Genomic DNA, 16,115 nt, shown 5'->3' with positions numbered 1-16,115 from the left:
GAGGCCACAGCTGGAGCACTGGGTCCAGTTCTGGGCTCCCTGGTTCCAGAAGGACAGGGAACTGCTGGAGAGGGGACAGCAAAGGGCTACCAAGATGCTGAGGGGACTGGAACACCTCTCTGATGGAGAAAGGCTGAGGGATTTGTATCTCTTCAGTCTGGAAAAAAGACGACTGAGGGGGGACCTTATCAACACTTAGAAATACTGAAAGGGTGGGTGTCAGGAGGATGGGGCCAGGCTCTTCTCAGTGGTGCCTGGGGACAGGACAAGGGGTAATGGGCACAAACTTGAGCATAGGAAGTTCCACCTAAACATGAGGAGGAACTTCTTTCCTGTGAGGGTGGCAGAGCCCTGGCACAGGCTGCCCAGAGAGGTGGTGGAGTCTCCGTCTCTGGAGACATTCCAAACCCGCCTGGACGCGTTCCTGTGCCACCTGCTGTGGGTGACCCTGCTCTGGCAGGGGGTTGGACTGGATGATCTCCAGAGGTCCCTTCCAACCCCTGCCATTCTGTGATTCTGTGATTCTGTGATACTACACGCAGACAATCTGTGAGAAATGCAGCAAAACAGTTATTCCTATATATATATGTGTATATATGTATGTATACTATATATGCATGTATGTATATATATGTATGTATACTATATATACATACGTACACTGTATAGATACGTATTAGTGTGTTCAGGGTGGAGAATATCTACGCCACGTAGCCTGCGCCGGGCTACAAACCTCCCCCTGCTCGGACGTGTTATATGCGCGTATGTGTAGCGGGTGTATACATGTCTACGTATCCACCTGAAAGAGGGGATGTTTATTCTGTACATCCTATATGTTAAAGAAGACTCGCAGAGCGATTAGTGGTACATCCACCCCGCGCCGTTCAAGCAAATCCCTCCTTGCTAGGAGGAAGCAACATCCAGCCGGAGGCTGCGGGGAGCAAAGCTCAAGCCCCAACCCAGCACGGGGTCGGTGGCATGGCCAAGTCAATGGTGGGATGTGCGGTGACATGGCTGAGGACCTCGAGTAGCTCAGTGGCATCGGTTTCCTGACTCCTGGCATCGTGTCTTGGTGCGGCAGCCCTGATTTTGGTGGTTCCTAGGTAGGAGGTGACAGCAGGACATTGAGGATGCCAGGATGGGCCAGATACGGGGTGCTGGGCTAAGCAAGGAGCTGGACCCAGGTGATGCTGAAAGTCCTCAGGCAGGTGACACACTGTTGGCTTGTGTCTAACCCAGCCCATGGTCATCACTTGGAAATCCAACATGGGTGTCCCAGTTGCCCTTATGTCCCCCTTGCCAGCTCCAGTCTGGCCAGGGGTGTTCTTCCACCATTTTGCGGCACCAGTGGCACCAGTGGGCCCAAGTCCCTTACTGGCCTGTTCCCATTCTGGGGACTGGAGGATAGAGATGTCCCAGTATTACCCCCTAAAATGTCCGTGATGCTGATCTCGAGCTGGAAAAACACATGGCCCCATGTGCCCCAGACAGGTACGAGCTAAGCCAAACCCTCCCCAGCACTCTTGTGGCCCCATCAGGGACACTTTAAATGAGAAGAGGGAGAAATTGCCCTCCAGCAGCTCATCCTGAGCCAGGGACCATGTCCTCCATGGTCCCACTGCATTCTCCGTGGTCCCACCAGTGGTTTTTATTGCATTGGTGGCTTGGGCACCAGGGAAACATGGTGCTAAACTGCTCAAACCAAGCAACTGAGCCAGAGAGAGGACACTGGATCTATGCTGCGGTGGGGTTAATACTGTGCTGCTGCAGGCTGGAGATGGGATGAAAGTACTGAAAGCTCAGGAGATGCTGTCCTCCTGTCCTCCAGCATGTCTCCATCGGAAGCCATCTCTGTTCTGTGGAGCTTAAAGCCAAAATTGCTCCATGTGTTGTCCTGGTGTCAGCAAGGTGGCCCTCATCCTCACCTAAGAGCCGTAGGTAACACAATTGTCATGCCGCCACTTGGAGCTCATCTTGTCGAGGAGGTAACGGGTGCTCTCACGAAACTTGCGTTTGGTGAAGTAAAAGAGAATGGGGTCAAGGACACTGTTCATGCTGGCAAAGGGACGCGTGCACTTGTAGGCAATGGCAAATGCCTGCAGAGCCGGGCAGGGCAGGCTGGGTGAGGAACGGACAATCAGGTAGATGGTCTTGGTGAGGTGGAAGGGGAAGAAGCTGATGGAGAAGACGATGACCACGATGATGATCATACGTACAGCTTTGTCCTTCCTCTTGTGCACCGCCAAGCCGATCAGCTCATCCTTCTGGCACAGGATCCGGGCCATGCTGCAGTAGCAGCCGAGGATGGCCACGAAGGGCAGCAGGAAGCCGGTGACGGTGAGGGTGATGCCGTAGGGGAAGTAGGCAGCAGAGCGATCCGGTGGGCTCAGGTCGTAGCAGACAGTACGGTTCCTTTGGGTGCCGGTGGAAGCGAAGACAAAGGTGGGCAGGCACTGGGCGATGACGATGAACCACACCGCGGCACACACCAGCCATGTCAGCTTCTTCCCCTTCTTCTTGTGCCATGAGGCCAAGGGGTGGCAGATGCCCAGGTACCGCTGGATGCTGATGCAGGTGAGGAAGAAGATGCTGCCGTGTAGGTTGGTGTAGAACTGGAAGCGGATGAATTTGCAGGTGAAGTCCCCAAAAGGCCAATAATCCTTCTGGGTGTAGTTGTAGATGAGAAGTGGGAGGGAGCAGACGTAGAGCAGGTCAGCCATGGCCAGGTTCAGCATGTAGATCATGGACCGGCTGAGAGCCTTACGGGCCACCCAAATCTGCCCAATGACCACAGCGTTCAAGGGCAACCCCACCATGAACACCAAGGAATAGACCAGGGGCAGCAGGACCTGCTTGAACTCCTCATGGAAGGTGCACGAGTTCCTCCCAGCCCCTATGAGGGCTGTCAAGTTGGCCATGGTGGTGGTTCCCCCTGTCAATGTCCTCTCCGCTGGTGTGGCCCCTTTAGCAGCACCTGTGAATGACAAAGGGGATGGTTGGTGACTTGGCCACACGGTGTCACAGCCACGCTAGCAAGATGAACCTGGACCAATTGTGTGTGTCCCCATAGACCCATCCTTCTGGACTGGGGCAACCCTCGGTATCCACACAAGCTGGGGGATGAAGGGATTGAGAGCAGCCCTCCCAAGAAGGAGCTGGGGGTACTGGTGGATGAGAAGGTCGACTTGAGCCGACGATGTGCACTGGCCACCCAGAAAGCCAACTACATCCCCAGCAGCGTGGGCAGCAGGGCGAGGGAGGGGATTCTGCCCCTCTGCTCCGCTCGGGGGAGACCCCCCTGCAGTGCTGCCTCCAGCTCTGGGGCCTCAGCACAGGAGAGACACGGAGCTGCTGGAGCGGGGCCAGAGGAGGCCCCGGAGATGCTGGGAGGGCTGGAGCCCCTCTGCTGGGAGGACGGGCTGAGAGAATTGGGGGGGTTCAGCCTGGAGAAGAGAAGGCTCTGCGGAGACCTTGGAGCCCCTTCCAGTCCCTCAAGGGGCTCCAGGAAAGCTGGGGAGGGACTCTGGATGAGGGAGGGGAGCCATGGGACAAGGGGGAACGGTTTTAAACTAAAAAAGGGAGATTCAGACCAAATCTAAGGAAGAAATGTTTTACACTGAGGGTGGTGAGACACTGTCCCGGGTTGCCCAGAGAGGTGGGAGATGGCCCATCCCTGGGAACATTCCAGGCCAGGTTGGACGGGGCTCTGAGCAACCTGGTCTATTCAAAGATGTCCCTGCTTATTGCAGAGGGGTTGGACTAGATGGGCTGTAAATATTACCCAGGCCAAACCATGTCACCAACCCAAACCATTCTGCGATTCCATGATTCCAAACCACGATGATGGATTTAGAGGTCTATCAGGAAGATGAAGGTAGAGAGAGCTGGACCGTATGGGGTGGTGACACACGGGACAGTGTGGTGGCCATGCTCACCACCACCATCTCAGCTCCGCTTTCCCTTGCGCTTGCACCCCACAGAAAGGTTAGCACAAGGCCAAACCACCCTCATCCGGGTGCTGGAGAGGAAATTGCGGCAGGCCGGGCCGTTAGCCACGGCATGGCTTCCTGCTCCTCTGCAGGGGGTGCCAAAACCCTTCGGCCAGTCACCCGAGCGGGCTGCGTCCTCTGAGTTTCGGGAGATGCCACCTGCACAGAGGCCAGCACGACCCACAGAAGTTTCATAGTTACTTTAATCTGGGAATTGAGACTGGTGACACTCTGGTTCCGGAGGTTTTCGGTCTTTTGGGCTAAGACAGCCCATCCACGTGGCCTCTAGGCTGCTCTGAGCTGGAGAAGAGGCCACCTGCTTTTCTTAGAGGCTGAGACTGGTGCGAAAGACGTGGTCCTGCAGCATGGAGAGACACCCCCCCCGACCCCAGCCACATCACTTGGTGGAATCCTTCACCGTGCCACCCATGGGTGCTACACGCTCCTGGGGGCTTGGGCAGAGCCGCTTCTCCTTCCTCCTCTCGCTTCTTCCATCGCCTGCAGACCTGTCTGCTGTCCCAGTTGGTGGCACTGGGGTGGCACTGGCTTCCCCTCACATGCCCTGGTGGCAGCCCTGACCCCTGGCAGGGACGAGCTTGCCAGGAAATGGGGTGGCTGGTGTCCCCACACCGGCTGGGAAGGGAAACTGAGGCAGGGAGGGGGAGTGGCTGAGCTCCAGCCAGGTGCATGGGGCAGAGGGGACCAGAGGGACACACACGAGTCCAGGGGCCGTCCCGTTAGCTCGTACCACCCTGGTGGCCCCATTTTGGGTCTTTGGGGATTTACCAGCCCCAGAGAACAGCCCGGCGATGGCGTCAAGCTTGGGGAGAGTGTTGGGGTGGGGACAACCTCATGTTTGGGGGTGCAGATCAGTTCCCCCCCTGCCCTCCCTGCTGCTGCAGAACACTCCTACCCCCTGGCACACCACTAAGCCCCTTTGGCACCCACTGAGCGCCTGTGCCACCCCACTGAGCCCTCCCTAGCACCCTGCTGAGCCCCCCGGACACCCCAGTGAGCCCCCCCTCACCCCATTGTACCCACGGTCACCCAGCTCCAGGCAGTCCCAGCTCCCACCTCTGCCACCTCCAAGCCAATAAGTGCTCCATGGTTGTGAATTGCTCTATCCCCTGGGGACCCCCAAACCTTCCCCAGGACCCCAAGCCGGGGCAGCACCCATCCCAGCCCCCACCCTGGGCACCCACAGGAGCCTCTGCCATCCCACGGGTCCTCGCAGAAACACCGCCGTGACACTGGGGACATGGTGGCCAGCAAGAAGGGTGGGGGGGGTCCTGGGGGACCTGGGACCGTGTCTTACCTGCTGGGGCGGCAGGGGGTGCCACAGAATGCTGGGACACACTGCTCTGCCCAGTGCCCGGACACGTCTGTGGCCTCAGGGTGCTGCGCTCGCCCCATGGAGCAATGCTTCCCCTTTCCACCCAACGGCAGCACCCTGGGGCGATGGGGAACAGAAACCTGGGCGGCAGGGTGGGCACTGCGCTGCATGGCACGGCACCGTGGGCACTGCGTGGCGCAGCAAAGGGAGGGTGGGCACTGCAGGACATGGCACCATGGGCACTGCTTGGCACTGCGGGGCAGGGTGGGCACTGCACCGTGCCGCACGGCACGGCACGGCACAGCACTGCCCGACAATGCATGGCACTGCATGGCGGAGTGGCACTGCACTGCATGGCACGGCACTGCATGGCACAGCAGGGCAGGGTGGGCACGGCAGGACATGGCACCAGCGTTACCGCTTGGCACTGCGTGGCAAGGTGGGCACTGTACTGCATGGCACGGCACTGCATGGCATGGTGAGCATTGCACCGTGCCACGTAGCAGAGCACTGCATGGGTCCGCGTGGCAGGGTGGCACTGTACTGCATGGCATGACGCTGCAAAGGCAGATTGGGCACTGCCGGACATGGCACCGTGGGTACCGCATGGCACCATGGGCACTGCACTGCATGGCACGGCACCGCATGGCACAGCAGGGCAGGGTGGGCACTGCAAGGCATGGCACCACGGGCACTGCTTGGCACTGTGGGGCAGGGTGGGCACCGCAGGGCACGGCACCACGGGCGCTGCGTGGCAGGGTGAGCGCTGTACTGCATGGCGCGGCGCTGCATGGCACGGTGGGCATTGCACCGTGCCACGTAGCAGAGCGCTGCACGGCGCTGCAGGGCAGGGTGGGCACTTCATGGCATGGCTCTGCGTGGCACGGCACCATGGGCACCGCACGGCACCGCATGGCACTGCACAGCACTGCGTGGCCGCACAGGTGCGGCATGGCACAGCACAGCCCGCGCCAGCACCCCCATCACGCCCCCAAAAGAGACATACCTGGACACCAAGGGACATCCAGAGCTGGCAAATGCCACCAGGGCCAGGGAAGCGCCCCAGACCCAGCTCCGGGATACCATTATGCGGCCGGCTGTGGCAAATGCCACCAAGCCCTTGAATTTTTGGTCTTTTCCCCCATTTTGGGGTCTTTTTGCCCATTTTTGAGTCTTTCCCCCTATTTTTAGCTCTTTCCAAGTGTGGGCATCTGGGGCAGATGCTGGGGACAGGGAGGGCACCAGGTATGGTGGCACCAAGGGAAGGAAGATTGCTCCTTGTCCTTATCCTTGTCCTTGTCCCCTCTCACTGCAGCCATACAAGGGAAACTGAGGCACAGGCACTGGGTCTGAAGCAAACGAGTGTGGTTCACGCCCCATTTTAATTGATTTTCTCCCCAAAACACCCCTCGAAGGAGTGTTTGGAGGAGGGATGCTAAGGAACATGCCCAAGACTACATAAGCCATCGGTGGCAGAGGGTATTCATAGCCAGACCTGAGCCAAAAATACAATGAGGAGCTGAAAAACAAGGGACCTCCCCCCCCCCCACCTCCCAAAAAATGGTAATGAGCAAAAAACCCCCTTTGTAACAGGGAAACGGGGCACTGAATGCCAGTGCTGCCGGGCTGGGAGGGACAGGAAAGCTGGAGGAGAGAAGAAAAAAATCTCTCCCGATCCCAGGAAAAACCCAGTTGTGGGATGAGCCGAGCACAACCTTTCTATTAGACACCAGAGAATCCCCACCCCAACTCTACCCACTGCCTGCAGCCACCTGTAACCCTGCAATCGCAGCCTGCCAGCGCCCACAAATCACCGCTGTTTCCAATTAACGAAACCACATCAAGACACGGCCTCATCCTGCTGCTGGGCCCGTTGGCGCGTCCCCGGGTCGTGATCTGCCCTGGCGGATTAGCCCCAAAGTCCCTTTTTTCACCCCAAAAAACCCATCAGAGGAATCCCTGCCAGCCCTTGGAGTGATGGGTTGGGCACCCCCCGCGCTCGGCCTGCCCTAAAAGCAGACATCCGTGGGATTACGGAGACCGGGTCCCTGCGCCCTGACGCCGCGGTGATGGGCACTGGGAGAATTCCTTCGCGAAATGAGACTTGCCGGGGGAGGGGGGGAGGGGGGGGGGAGCGGCGGGAAGGGGACGCCCTGACACCCTGGTGATGGGCACCAGACGAAACGAGACTTGCGGGGAGGGGTGGGGGGGAAAAAAAGGGGTGCCCGTGGTGTTGGGGTGCTCCGTAGGATGGTGTCACCCCCATCCCGTGGGTTTAAGGGGCCTGAGAAGGAGGAACTGGGTTAAGAAAGAGAAGTGGGACCGCTCTGCGGCCAGACGGGGAAGAGATTAAAAATAATCGCCAGCTCCGCTCGCCAGCGGCCGCAAGCTTCCTCCAACATGTGCCGGCACAGCTTTGCCCCCCTCTGACCACCTTTGCTTTCAAACCATCTCATGCAAGCCCTTCTCCGGCGAAACGAGCTTTAATTAACACCCTGATATTAATATGAAGGGGGTTTCTGCAGCCTTGCTACAGCGGGAAAGTGTTTTGGCTGCTGCTGCCCTCGGATGGGGTATGGGGGACGGCTTCCTCCCTTGGAAACCCTCCTCCTTGGTTTGTCCCTGGGAGGAGACCATGGTGGGGACATCTTGGTGGCTTGATGGCAGGGCTGGGATGGCGGAGATGGAAGCGAAAGCTCCAGCTCAGCAGATTTCGAAGGGGATGAAGGGGGGGTGCTTCCGCCCAGTGTGTCCCTTGGCCGAAGCCACAACGTCCCTGTCCCCAGACACCTCTTGGCTGGTCTCAAAACACCTTCAGGTGGCCATGGACGTGTCCCACCTGGCCCAGTGTGGTCGGGGAACAAGGCTTGGGTGTTTTAAGGGAAATCTCCATTTATCAACACCTGAAAGTGTAACGGTGTGGCCAAATTGGGCCAGAGAGGCCTTTTTAGGTGCTTAATGTAGACTCGTGGGGTCAGGGCGCAGGAACAGTCCCTGTGGCGATGGCGGGTGGCTCTGCCACCGATGTACTCTGTCCTCAGGTGACTCCCTTCACCTGCCCATGCTCTGGTGCCCCCGTCTCTAAAATAAATCAGCATCTCAGGGATGCTCTGAACAACCCAGGCAGCGTTTTTCTGCTGGAAATGGGAGATGCTGGGGGACAGGGGAGGTGCAATGAGTTGGCCCGGTCTCAGCCGACAGCACCGAGGCTCTGGCTGGGCTTGTATAAACCCATTCGTCAAACCATAGAATCACAGAATGGTTTGGGTTGGAAAGGACCTTAAAGATCATCTCGTTCCAACCTCCCTGCCCTGGCCAGGGACACCTCCCACCGGACCAGGCTGCTCAAAGCCCCATCCAACCTGGCCTTGAGTATATATTCATATATACATATATATTCATATATACACACAAACATATAGGCACATACAAAGCCATGCTCACCCCCATGTACACACATATGCACAAAGGTATATATACAAGCATATACACCTCTCCGTATAAATACACCTCTATACATATATACCTCTATAGATAAATACACCTCCATGCATACATACCTCTCTCTCTGTATAACTCTATGCATAAATATACCTCTCTACATATATATACAAACATATATGGCTCTACACACATGTATACAGACACACACACATACATTTCTCTATACAAATATATAGAACACACACACACACATACATTTCTCTATACATATATATAGAAATACGTCTCCATTTACACACACATATATACAAACTTCTCCACCTATATACACAAATACGTGTCTCCAAGCACATGGACTTACACGCGTGTATATACATAACTCTGTCCATATACACACACATATATTTATGCCTCTATACACACATCTATGCACACATGCTCATACATACAAATATGTGTATACCTCTGTGTGTATATGTGTACAAATGCATATAGATAGATATATCTGTGATTCTACGATCTCTGGATCTGACCCAATGCTCTCTGGATCCGGCTCCATCCTCTCCAGTTCTGCCTCGTCCTGCCCAGTTCGATCTGATCTGCTTGGGTCCAGTCCTGCCTGGTTCAGTCTCATCCGCTTGGGTCTGATCCTGTCTCGCCTGGCCCCATCCTGACTGGTTCGGTCTGACCCACCGAGGTCCGATGCTGCATGGTTCAATCTGACCCATTCGCATCCCATCCTGCCCAGTTTGGTCCCACCCTGACTGGTTCGGTCTGACCTACTCAGGTCCCGTCTTTCCCAGTTTGGTCTGACCCTCGGGTCTCATCCTGAATTGGTTTTGTCTGACACAATCTGGCCCAATCCTGCCCAGTCTGGCCCCATCCTGCCCACTTTGGTCTGACCCTTTTGGGGTCTGATCCTGCCCCATTCACTCTGACTCTCTCGGATCCGATCCTGCCCAGTTTGGCCCCATCCTGCCCAGAGTGGTCTGACCTGCTCAGGTCCGATTCTGCACAGTTCAATCCGACCCGCTCGGGTCCCATCCTGTCCAGTTTGGTCTGAGCCTGACGGGTCTCATCGTGCTTGGTTCCGTCTTAACCCCTCGGGTCCGATCCTGCCCGGTTCGGAATAACCCCGTCAGATCCCATCCTGCCTGATCCCCTCAGGTCTGATCCTGCCCAGTTCGGTCTGACCCTCGGGTCTCATCCTGAACCGGTTTTGTCTGACACGTTCGGGCCCGATCCTGCCCGGTCTGGCCCCATCCTCCCCAGTCCGGTCTGACCCTTTTGGGTCTCATCCTGCCCGGTTCGGTCAGATCCACTCAGGTACCATCTCGCCCGGTTCGATCTGGCCCTCTCGGGTCCCTTCCTGCCTGGTCCGACCCCATCCCGCCCGGTTCCCTCTGACCCTCTCGGGTCCCATCCCGCCCGGTTCCCTCTGACTCCTCGGGTCCGATCCTGCCCGCTTCGGTCTGACCCTTTCGGGTCCCATCCTGCCGGGTCCGGACCCATCCCGCCCGGTTCCCTCTGACCCTCTCGGGTCTCATTCCGCCCCGGTTCGGTTGGTCCCGTCCCTCCCGTACGCGGCACTTACCGGCAGCGGGATACGCCGGGTCGGCAGCAGCGCTCAGTGCCCGGGGCCGCCCCGCTGCCGCCCGCCGCCGGCCCCGCTCCGCCCCGGGGCCGCCCCGCTCCTCCCCGCTCCTCCCCGCTCCGGCCCCGGCACCTGCGGAGGCTGGGGAAGGGTCACAGCTGGATTGGGGGCGGCGGGGGAGAGAAAAAAACATCTGGGCTGGGGGGCCGACAGCTGCCTGCAGGGGGCTACCATGCAAACATCTGGCTTGGCACCACGGGCAAACATCTGGAGTGAATGGCGAGGCGGGGGGGTGTGTGCTTCCAATAACTCCCAAAGTGGGATTTACAGAGTGGGATGCTCATGCACCGGTCAACAGCTGGATTTTCCTGGCCGGAAACTGGGACCCGCTGCAGGGAGCAGCTGGGTGTTGGGGACAGGGTCTCCCCGTGGCACCGGCTCTCAGCCGAAGGGGTCGGTGGCTTCTGTACTCATTAACCAAGCGCTCGAGCCTCCGCGCTTCCTGAGCAGGGCTATTAAAGAGCAATAAGGAAAGGAACCCCGGGGGAAAGTGTCGGGTATGAAAGGGCCGATGCATAAACAGCCCAGGGATGCCGGGACTACGCGGGATAGAGGGCTTGGCCCTTCCTTTCCCTGGAAGCCCAGTTTGCCCTCCAAAGTTATTCCCTTCCTTCCTTTTCTGGGGTTTGTGATGGGTCTTGGTGAAGGAGGAGGGGAAGGAGGCGTCAACTGGCATTGTTCGGATGACGGAGCACCATGCGGGGGGCTCGCTGGCGTCGCCTCGTTGAGCAATGCACCCCCAGAACTGGCACCCAAATACGAGAAGGGTTTTGGGCAGGCGCTGGGCTGCAGGGTGCGGGATGGGGAGGTGGAAGGATGCCGCAGCCCGCCTGCATCCCGCTGGCGCCTGCACCACAGCGGACAACAACGGGCTTTCATCGATCCTGGCACGAGCCCGCGGCCAAGCCAGGCAACAGGGCCACGGGGGAGATGGGCTCTGGCGAGAGCAGCCGGGAATATTTGCAACCACAGCCAGGCTGGAGCCGTCACCCTCATCCCGGGGCTGCCCGGGCTTGTGGGGTTGGGTTGGTGATGGCTCGGTGCCCTGGTGAAATTCCCTGCTCCCTCAGCCGCCACGAGGAGACGGAAACTGGGGGGGGGAAAGTGTCTTTCCCCAGAATAAAGCAGAAAACACGCCTTGTGCAAACAAGCCCAGCAGCCTGCCGTGGGGAGCCCAGGGTTTTCCGCAAGCATCCTGGGAATGCAGCTGAGAACAGACACAACTCACTCCTCCGATGAGTCACTAGTGAGAGCCTCCAGCGCTGCCTCCGTCTTCGGGGCAAGCTCCGAGCTGGTGAAAAGGAGCTGGTGTCCTCCTCCCTCCTGGTACGGGAGGTGTCCTTGCGGATCACCAAGGTGAATGCCTCATTGCCAGCTGTCCCAGTGTGGGGACACTGTAAATAGTGGAGGGAGTGTTAAAAAAAAAAAAAAAAAAAAAAAAAAAGGAAAGAAAATAGCGGCTCCTGGCCGCCTGCCAGCCCCAACCGCCTCCGCTGAGCCCGGCAGCCGGACCCATAGCCTCCAGCCCAGCCCTATGGCACCTGGAATAAAGGGGAACACCTGCCCCCCCCCCCCCAAAAAAAGACATTTTGGGGGTTGAGCAGGGATGGGAGAGGCAAATTTGGAGGCAGCAGCGAGGCTAAAAAAGAGATTTCAAGCATGGCATTGTTTTTACACCTCTTTTTATCCATGCAAAAGGTGGACGAAGCTCTTTGGGAAAAATAATCGGGGAAAGGGAATAGCTTGGGACTCTCTTGCCGTCTCACCGATTGAATTAATCCCTGGCCAAAAGGCCTGGCACGGGGACTGGCTTTGGCCTCGCGAGACTCCTTGGCCGCCTGGTTTCTCTTCCTCCGGCTGGATGTTGCCAGTAATTGCGTTAGCGGCTGATTGCAGGAGACCTTTGCCGCTGCTGCCCAGGGTAATTGCACCTTCCCACCGGGCTCCGTGTTTCCAGTCGCCAGTGGGTCGCAGCAGGATGCCAGGGGGGAGACAGGATCACCCATGATGGAGGCCAAGGAAGCAGTGGGGAGCTGGGGCCATGTTCCTCCAACCGATGCAAAACTCTTGTTGGAGGCGAAAAGCAGCATTTTTCAAATGCTGAAGCTTTGTGAAAGCCTCGGGGCAGGGATGTCCCCATGACCAGACGCTGGACGTCCCCATGGGGAGGGTCCTACAGGGCTTTCAGGTTCTCCCCCAACCCAGACATCCCAGGGGCACTGGCTGGGTCCCTCCTGCCTCGGGCTCCGCGACAGCTCACCAGACAGAGATGTCTTGCATGAAAAATTTCTAAAAAAAATAGCTAAAAGCTATTTATAATGGAAATGAAGTTAATTTCTCATGTCCTCTTGACAACACCAGCCTGCCAGGGTGGTGGACCTGGTAGAGTTTGCTCATGAGGAGGTGACCTGTGATGGCAACTTTCTCTTTTTTAACCAGGTCAGAGGAGATGGTCACCCCAGGCTCACCCGCAGACATCTGCTACCCCAGCACCTGCCTTTCAGTCCACAAATTTTCGGCAAAGAAGGTGTTTTGTGAAGAAAGCCTCATCTCTTGAGGTCCACTGTGATGTCCCTCTCTGTCCTTTTGCTGCAACAAATCAATGTTCACCACAGTCAAACGAGTGCAGCTACCTGGCTACCCCAAGAGAAGATGATAAGTCTCATTGCTGGACCTCTGTTTTGAAGAAACTGTTCTAATCTTCAATCCCCATTTCTGCGATGGGTCCCAGGTCCACGTTTCTGGCCATCCAGCCCAAATTTCCTTCTGGAGGTGATGAGGACCCAGAAACAGCCTGCAAGCCCAACGCACCCATTCTGCCTGGAGGTCCATGGGAGTGCCGGGAAACCTTGGCTTTGATGGGAATTCAGACAAAAAAGCCTTGGCTTTGCTCCAAGTGGCAGCTGACCCGCCATTCCTATGCCTCAGCATTTCTGAAGAAGTGTACTTCAGCTCATTTTCCCCTCCAACCTGCTTTCCTAGAGCCCCGCGGACGTCAGCAGAGGAGGAAGGGATTGCTGAGCTTCTCCTCCCAGCACATAGATGATTAATGCCTTGATCTTTGCAGGCTTCCTTTCCTCTTGCTGGCACGTCCTGATGTGCCTCGGGGACTCAGGGTTTCTTCCGCTCATCACTTTTCTTTGCACAGGAATCCTCAGGAAGCAAAGCAGAGCACGAGGATCCAGGCGTGGGTGGTGTCTTAGGCTCCAGTTTCATCTGTGACTTCAGTAGAAGGAAAGTGAGGGGTGTTTGGGAGGTGGTCCCGGTGCAAGAGACCTCATCTGTCTGCTGGTGAAGCAGGTTGGGAAGGGAGATTTTGGGACTCACATCTATGGGTCTTTGCAGGCAGGAAATCCCAGGGCTTGGGGCATGCGGGGTCCTTGTAGCAGAGGTTTCCGACGTGGGTCTTCACACTTTGTGGCTACCTTTGAGAGGTCTTCAGCAGTCCCACTGCTAGGAGGCTCTGCAAAGAGGGAGGTCATTGGCGGCTCTCACTGCCTCATCCTCGCGAATTGTACTTTCTACCTTTGAGGACAGAGCTGTGGTCTGGGGTGGGGACATCTCTGAACTTTGCATCCTCGAGTGGAAATCAAACGCCTCCAGGTCGGCCACAATCTCTCCTTCAGCTCTTTCTCCTCCTTCCCATGGCAGCAGATCACTCAGCCCTTTTGGGTTTTCACCCCTCTGTGCCTCTTCACATCCTAGGAGGGCCCCGAGCTCCTGAAGCTCAGCACAGTGATGGCCATCTCAGTCTTCTCACCGACACACCTCTTCATAAATACCCATCGTCCCCATCCCCCATGATGAGAGACCATGCTATGGAGCAGATATCAGGTGATAATAAAAAAGTGTCCAAAAGCAGTCTCAGCTCCCCATGGGGACCTGCAGGATCCGGCCCCACTGCCAGCTGTGTAGGGAGTGATGGAGGAGCACGCCGTGTCCCTTTGGCTCACCACCTCCAGGCTCCTCCGCTTTCCAGACCGCATCCACAGGGAGCAATAAGGAGGTCAAAGCACACAAGACCTGCAGGTACCTTTGGTATTTCCCATCCAGGAAAGATTTAAAATAACTAACGCTGACTTGTTGCTGTTTCCTCAATAGCTTGTTTGCTTTGGCTCTTGGACCAGAGGCTGTTCTCCAGCTGGAGAGTTTTTTCTGGTAAACAATTGCCCCCAGTTACAACCAGGGATGAAGGGTAGAAATGTTGATGGAGATGCCTCCTTTTGGGGTGCCACCATCCCAGCAGGACCACACACCCAGGCACATTTGTAGGGCAAAAATACCTATTTCAAGGTTGAAAACCAGCATCTCGGGTATGATCAACCTGAGTGACTCCATGACCATGGTCCATCACTGTAAACCAGGGCCAAACACAAGTGTCCTGACTTGCCACCATGCGCACAGGAGCACAGATTGTCACCTGCCTGGTGGCCACCCAACACTTGGGTCTTATGGACGGGTTGAGGCAGCACAAGGGCGAGATGGGCAAATTTCTTTCACGCCTGGATGTGAGTCACCAAGAACCCAGTAATTTTGTGAACCGTCAATTTAACGCTTTGCATTAAAAGCTACCCCTTGGTACAACTTCTTGTTGCTTCCCCAGGAGCCCCACGCTCGGTTCTGCTGCTCCTGCAGCAAGCGAGAAGGGATTTTGCGTGTGATGAGTTCACTTGGGACTTCCAAGCCATGGCTCAAATCTCCCAGCTGGATGGATGTGCAATTTTTAGTCTGTGCTGATAGTTCGTGCCTTTCTGTAATGGGAACATGAAGTCTTTCGCTGCTCTTTCTGCTCCTCAACACCACTAAACGCAATGCCGTTGACTCAGGATGTCCTTCCCCTTGCCAAGGGCTGTGAGGATGTAGTGGGACCCTTGGGGACTCTTGAGCAAACAAAATAACCTCCATGCATGAGGCATCTCCCATAGGCACCAAAACCTTCCAGGAATTAAAATTCAGAGCATGGACCATTTGCATTCCAGGACCATGCAGGGACCTGCTCAACTCTGGGGCTGGTTCTCCTTTGCCTGCAGGTGGGTCCATCACACCCAACTACCACAGAAAATATTTAATCCATGGTGTGCCATTCCTTCCATTGAAAAGGGGACTAAACCAGACATTTATTTTGGGATAAAAACATCTGTTTCATGTCCGGCATTGTCGGCGAAGTTTTCTGCATGAGGCAACTCACGTGTCCTTGCTTCTCCCTTTCGGTTCTGCTTCTCAGAAGATCATGCTGTGCCCTTGAAGAAGGCAAAAGGGGAAGCCATGTCCCAAGTGGGGTTTTTCTTTATTCCAAGAATTTGTCTCTTTCTTACAAAAACACGACTGTTTTTCTCTGGAAAAGAGCAGAATTACAGAAACAAGGTGAAATTTAGACCCAAGTTTTCTGTTCTGCCACTTATATAGGTGGGCACAAACCCCACCAGTGCTTGAGGTTTCTACTCAGCTAAACCAAAGGTGATGGTAACATTTTATAGGAAGATTTTGGAGATATCCTTGATATTAATACTCCTTGATTTATGGATAACAGGTTACTGTGCGCTGCTTGCTGGGAGATGACTGCACCACAACTTACTGGAGGTTTTACAGGGAGCATCCCCGTATAGAGACCATTTCATCACCTCCCTCCTCAAATGGGGATGATTCCCATCTTTTTCTCCCCGCCTAATCCAACAAGAAACCCCTCGCATCCCCT

General features: G+C 56.2%; 1 protein-coding gene across 2 annotated transcripts; it reads right to left on the bottom strand.

Moving 5' to 3' along the window:
- Positions 1 to 794: 794 nt before the first annotated feature.
- On the bottom strand, positions 795 to 10,573 carry P2RY6 (pyrimidinergic receptor P2Y6). Of its 2 annotated transcripts, XM_063327429.1 has the most exons (3): positions 10,361 to 10,426; positions 9,761 to 9,881; positions 795 to 2,974 (listed from the first exon to the last, which is right to left on the bottom strand). In XM_063327429.1, the coding sequence occupies exon 3, from the start codon at positions 2,916 to 2,918 to the stop codon at positions 1,926 to 1,928; it is 993 nt and encodes a 330-aa protein (XP_063183499.1). In that variant the 5' UTR covers positions 2,919 to 2,974; positions 9,761 to 9,881; positions 10,361 to 10,426; the 3' UTR covers positions 795 to 1,925. The 2 variants fall into 2 exon arrangements, with proteins under 2 accessions (XP_063183499.1, XP_063183491.1); XM_063327421.1 differs by lacking the exon at positions 9,761 to 9,881 and having other exon boundaries at positions 10,361 to 10,573.
- Positions 10,574 to 16,115: the final 5,542 nt, after the last annotated feature.

This window comes from Chroicocephalus ridibundus, chromosome 1 (genome assembly GCF_963924245.1).
Source record: "Chroicocephalus ridibundus chromosome 1, bChrRid1.1, whole genome shotgun sequence".
Lineage (NCBI taxonomy): Eukaryota > Metazoa > Chordata > Aves > Charadriiformes > Laridae > Chroicocephalus > Chroicocephalus ridibundus.
The sequence above is the reverse complement of the archived record's forward strand: the minus strand, read 5'-3'. Positions and strand labels throughout refer to the sequence as shown.

Coding starts and splice junctions, on each gene's coding strand:
- P2RY6 (XM_063327421.1), bottom strand. CDS start 10,553: ATGTTTTTTTCTCTCCCCCGCCGCCCCCAATCCAGCTGTGACCCTTCC. Junction 2,975..10,360: donor CCCGGCGTATCCCGCTGCCG/GTAAGTGCCGCG, acceptor TGTCATTCACAG/GTGCTGCTAAAGGGGCCACA.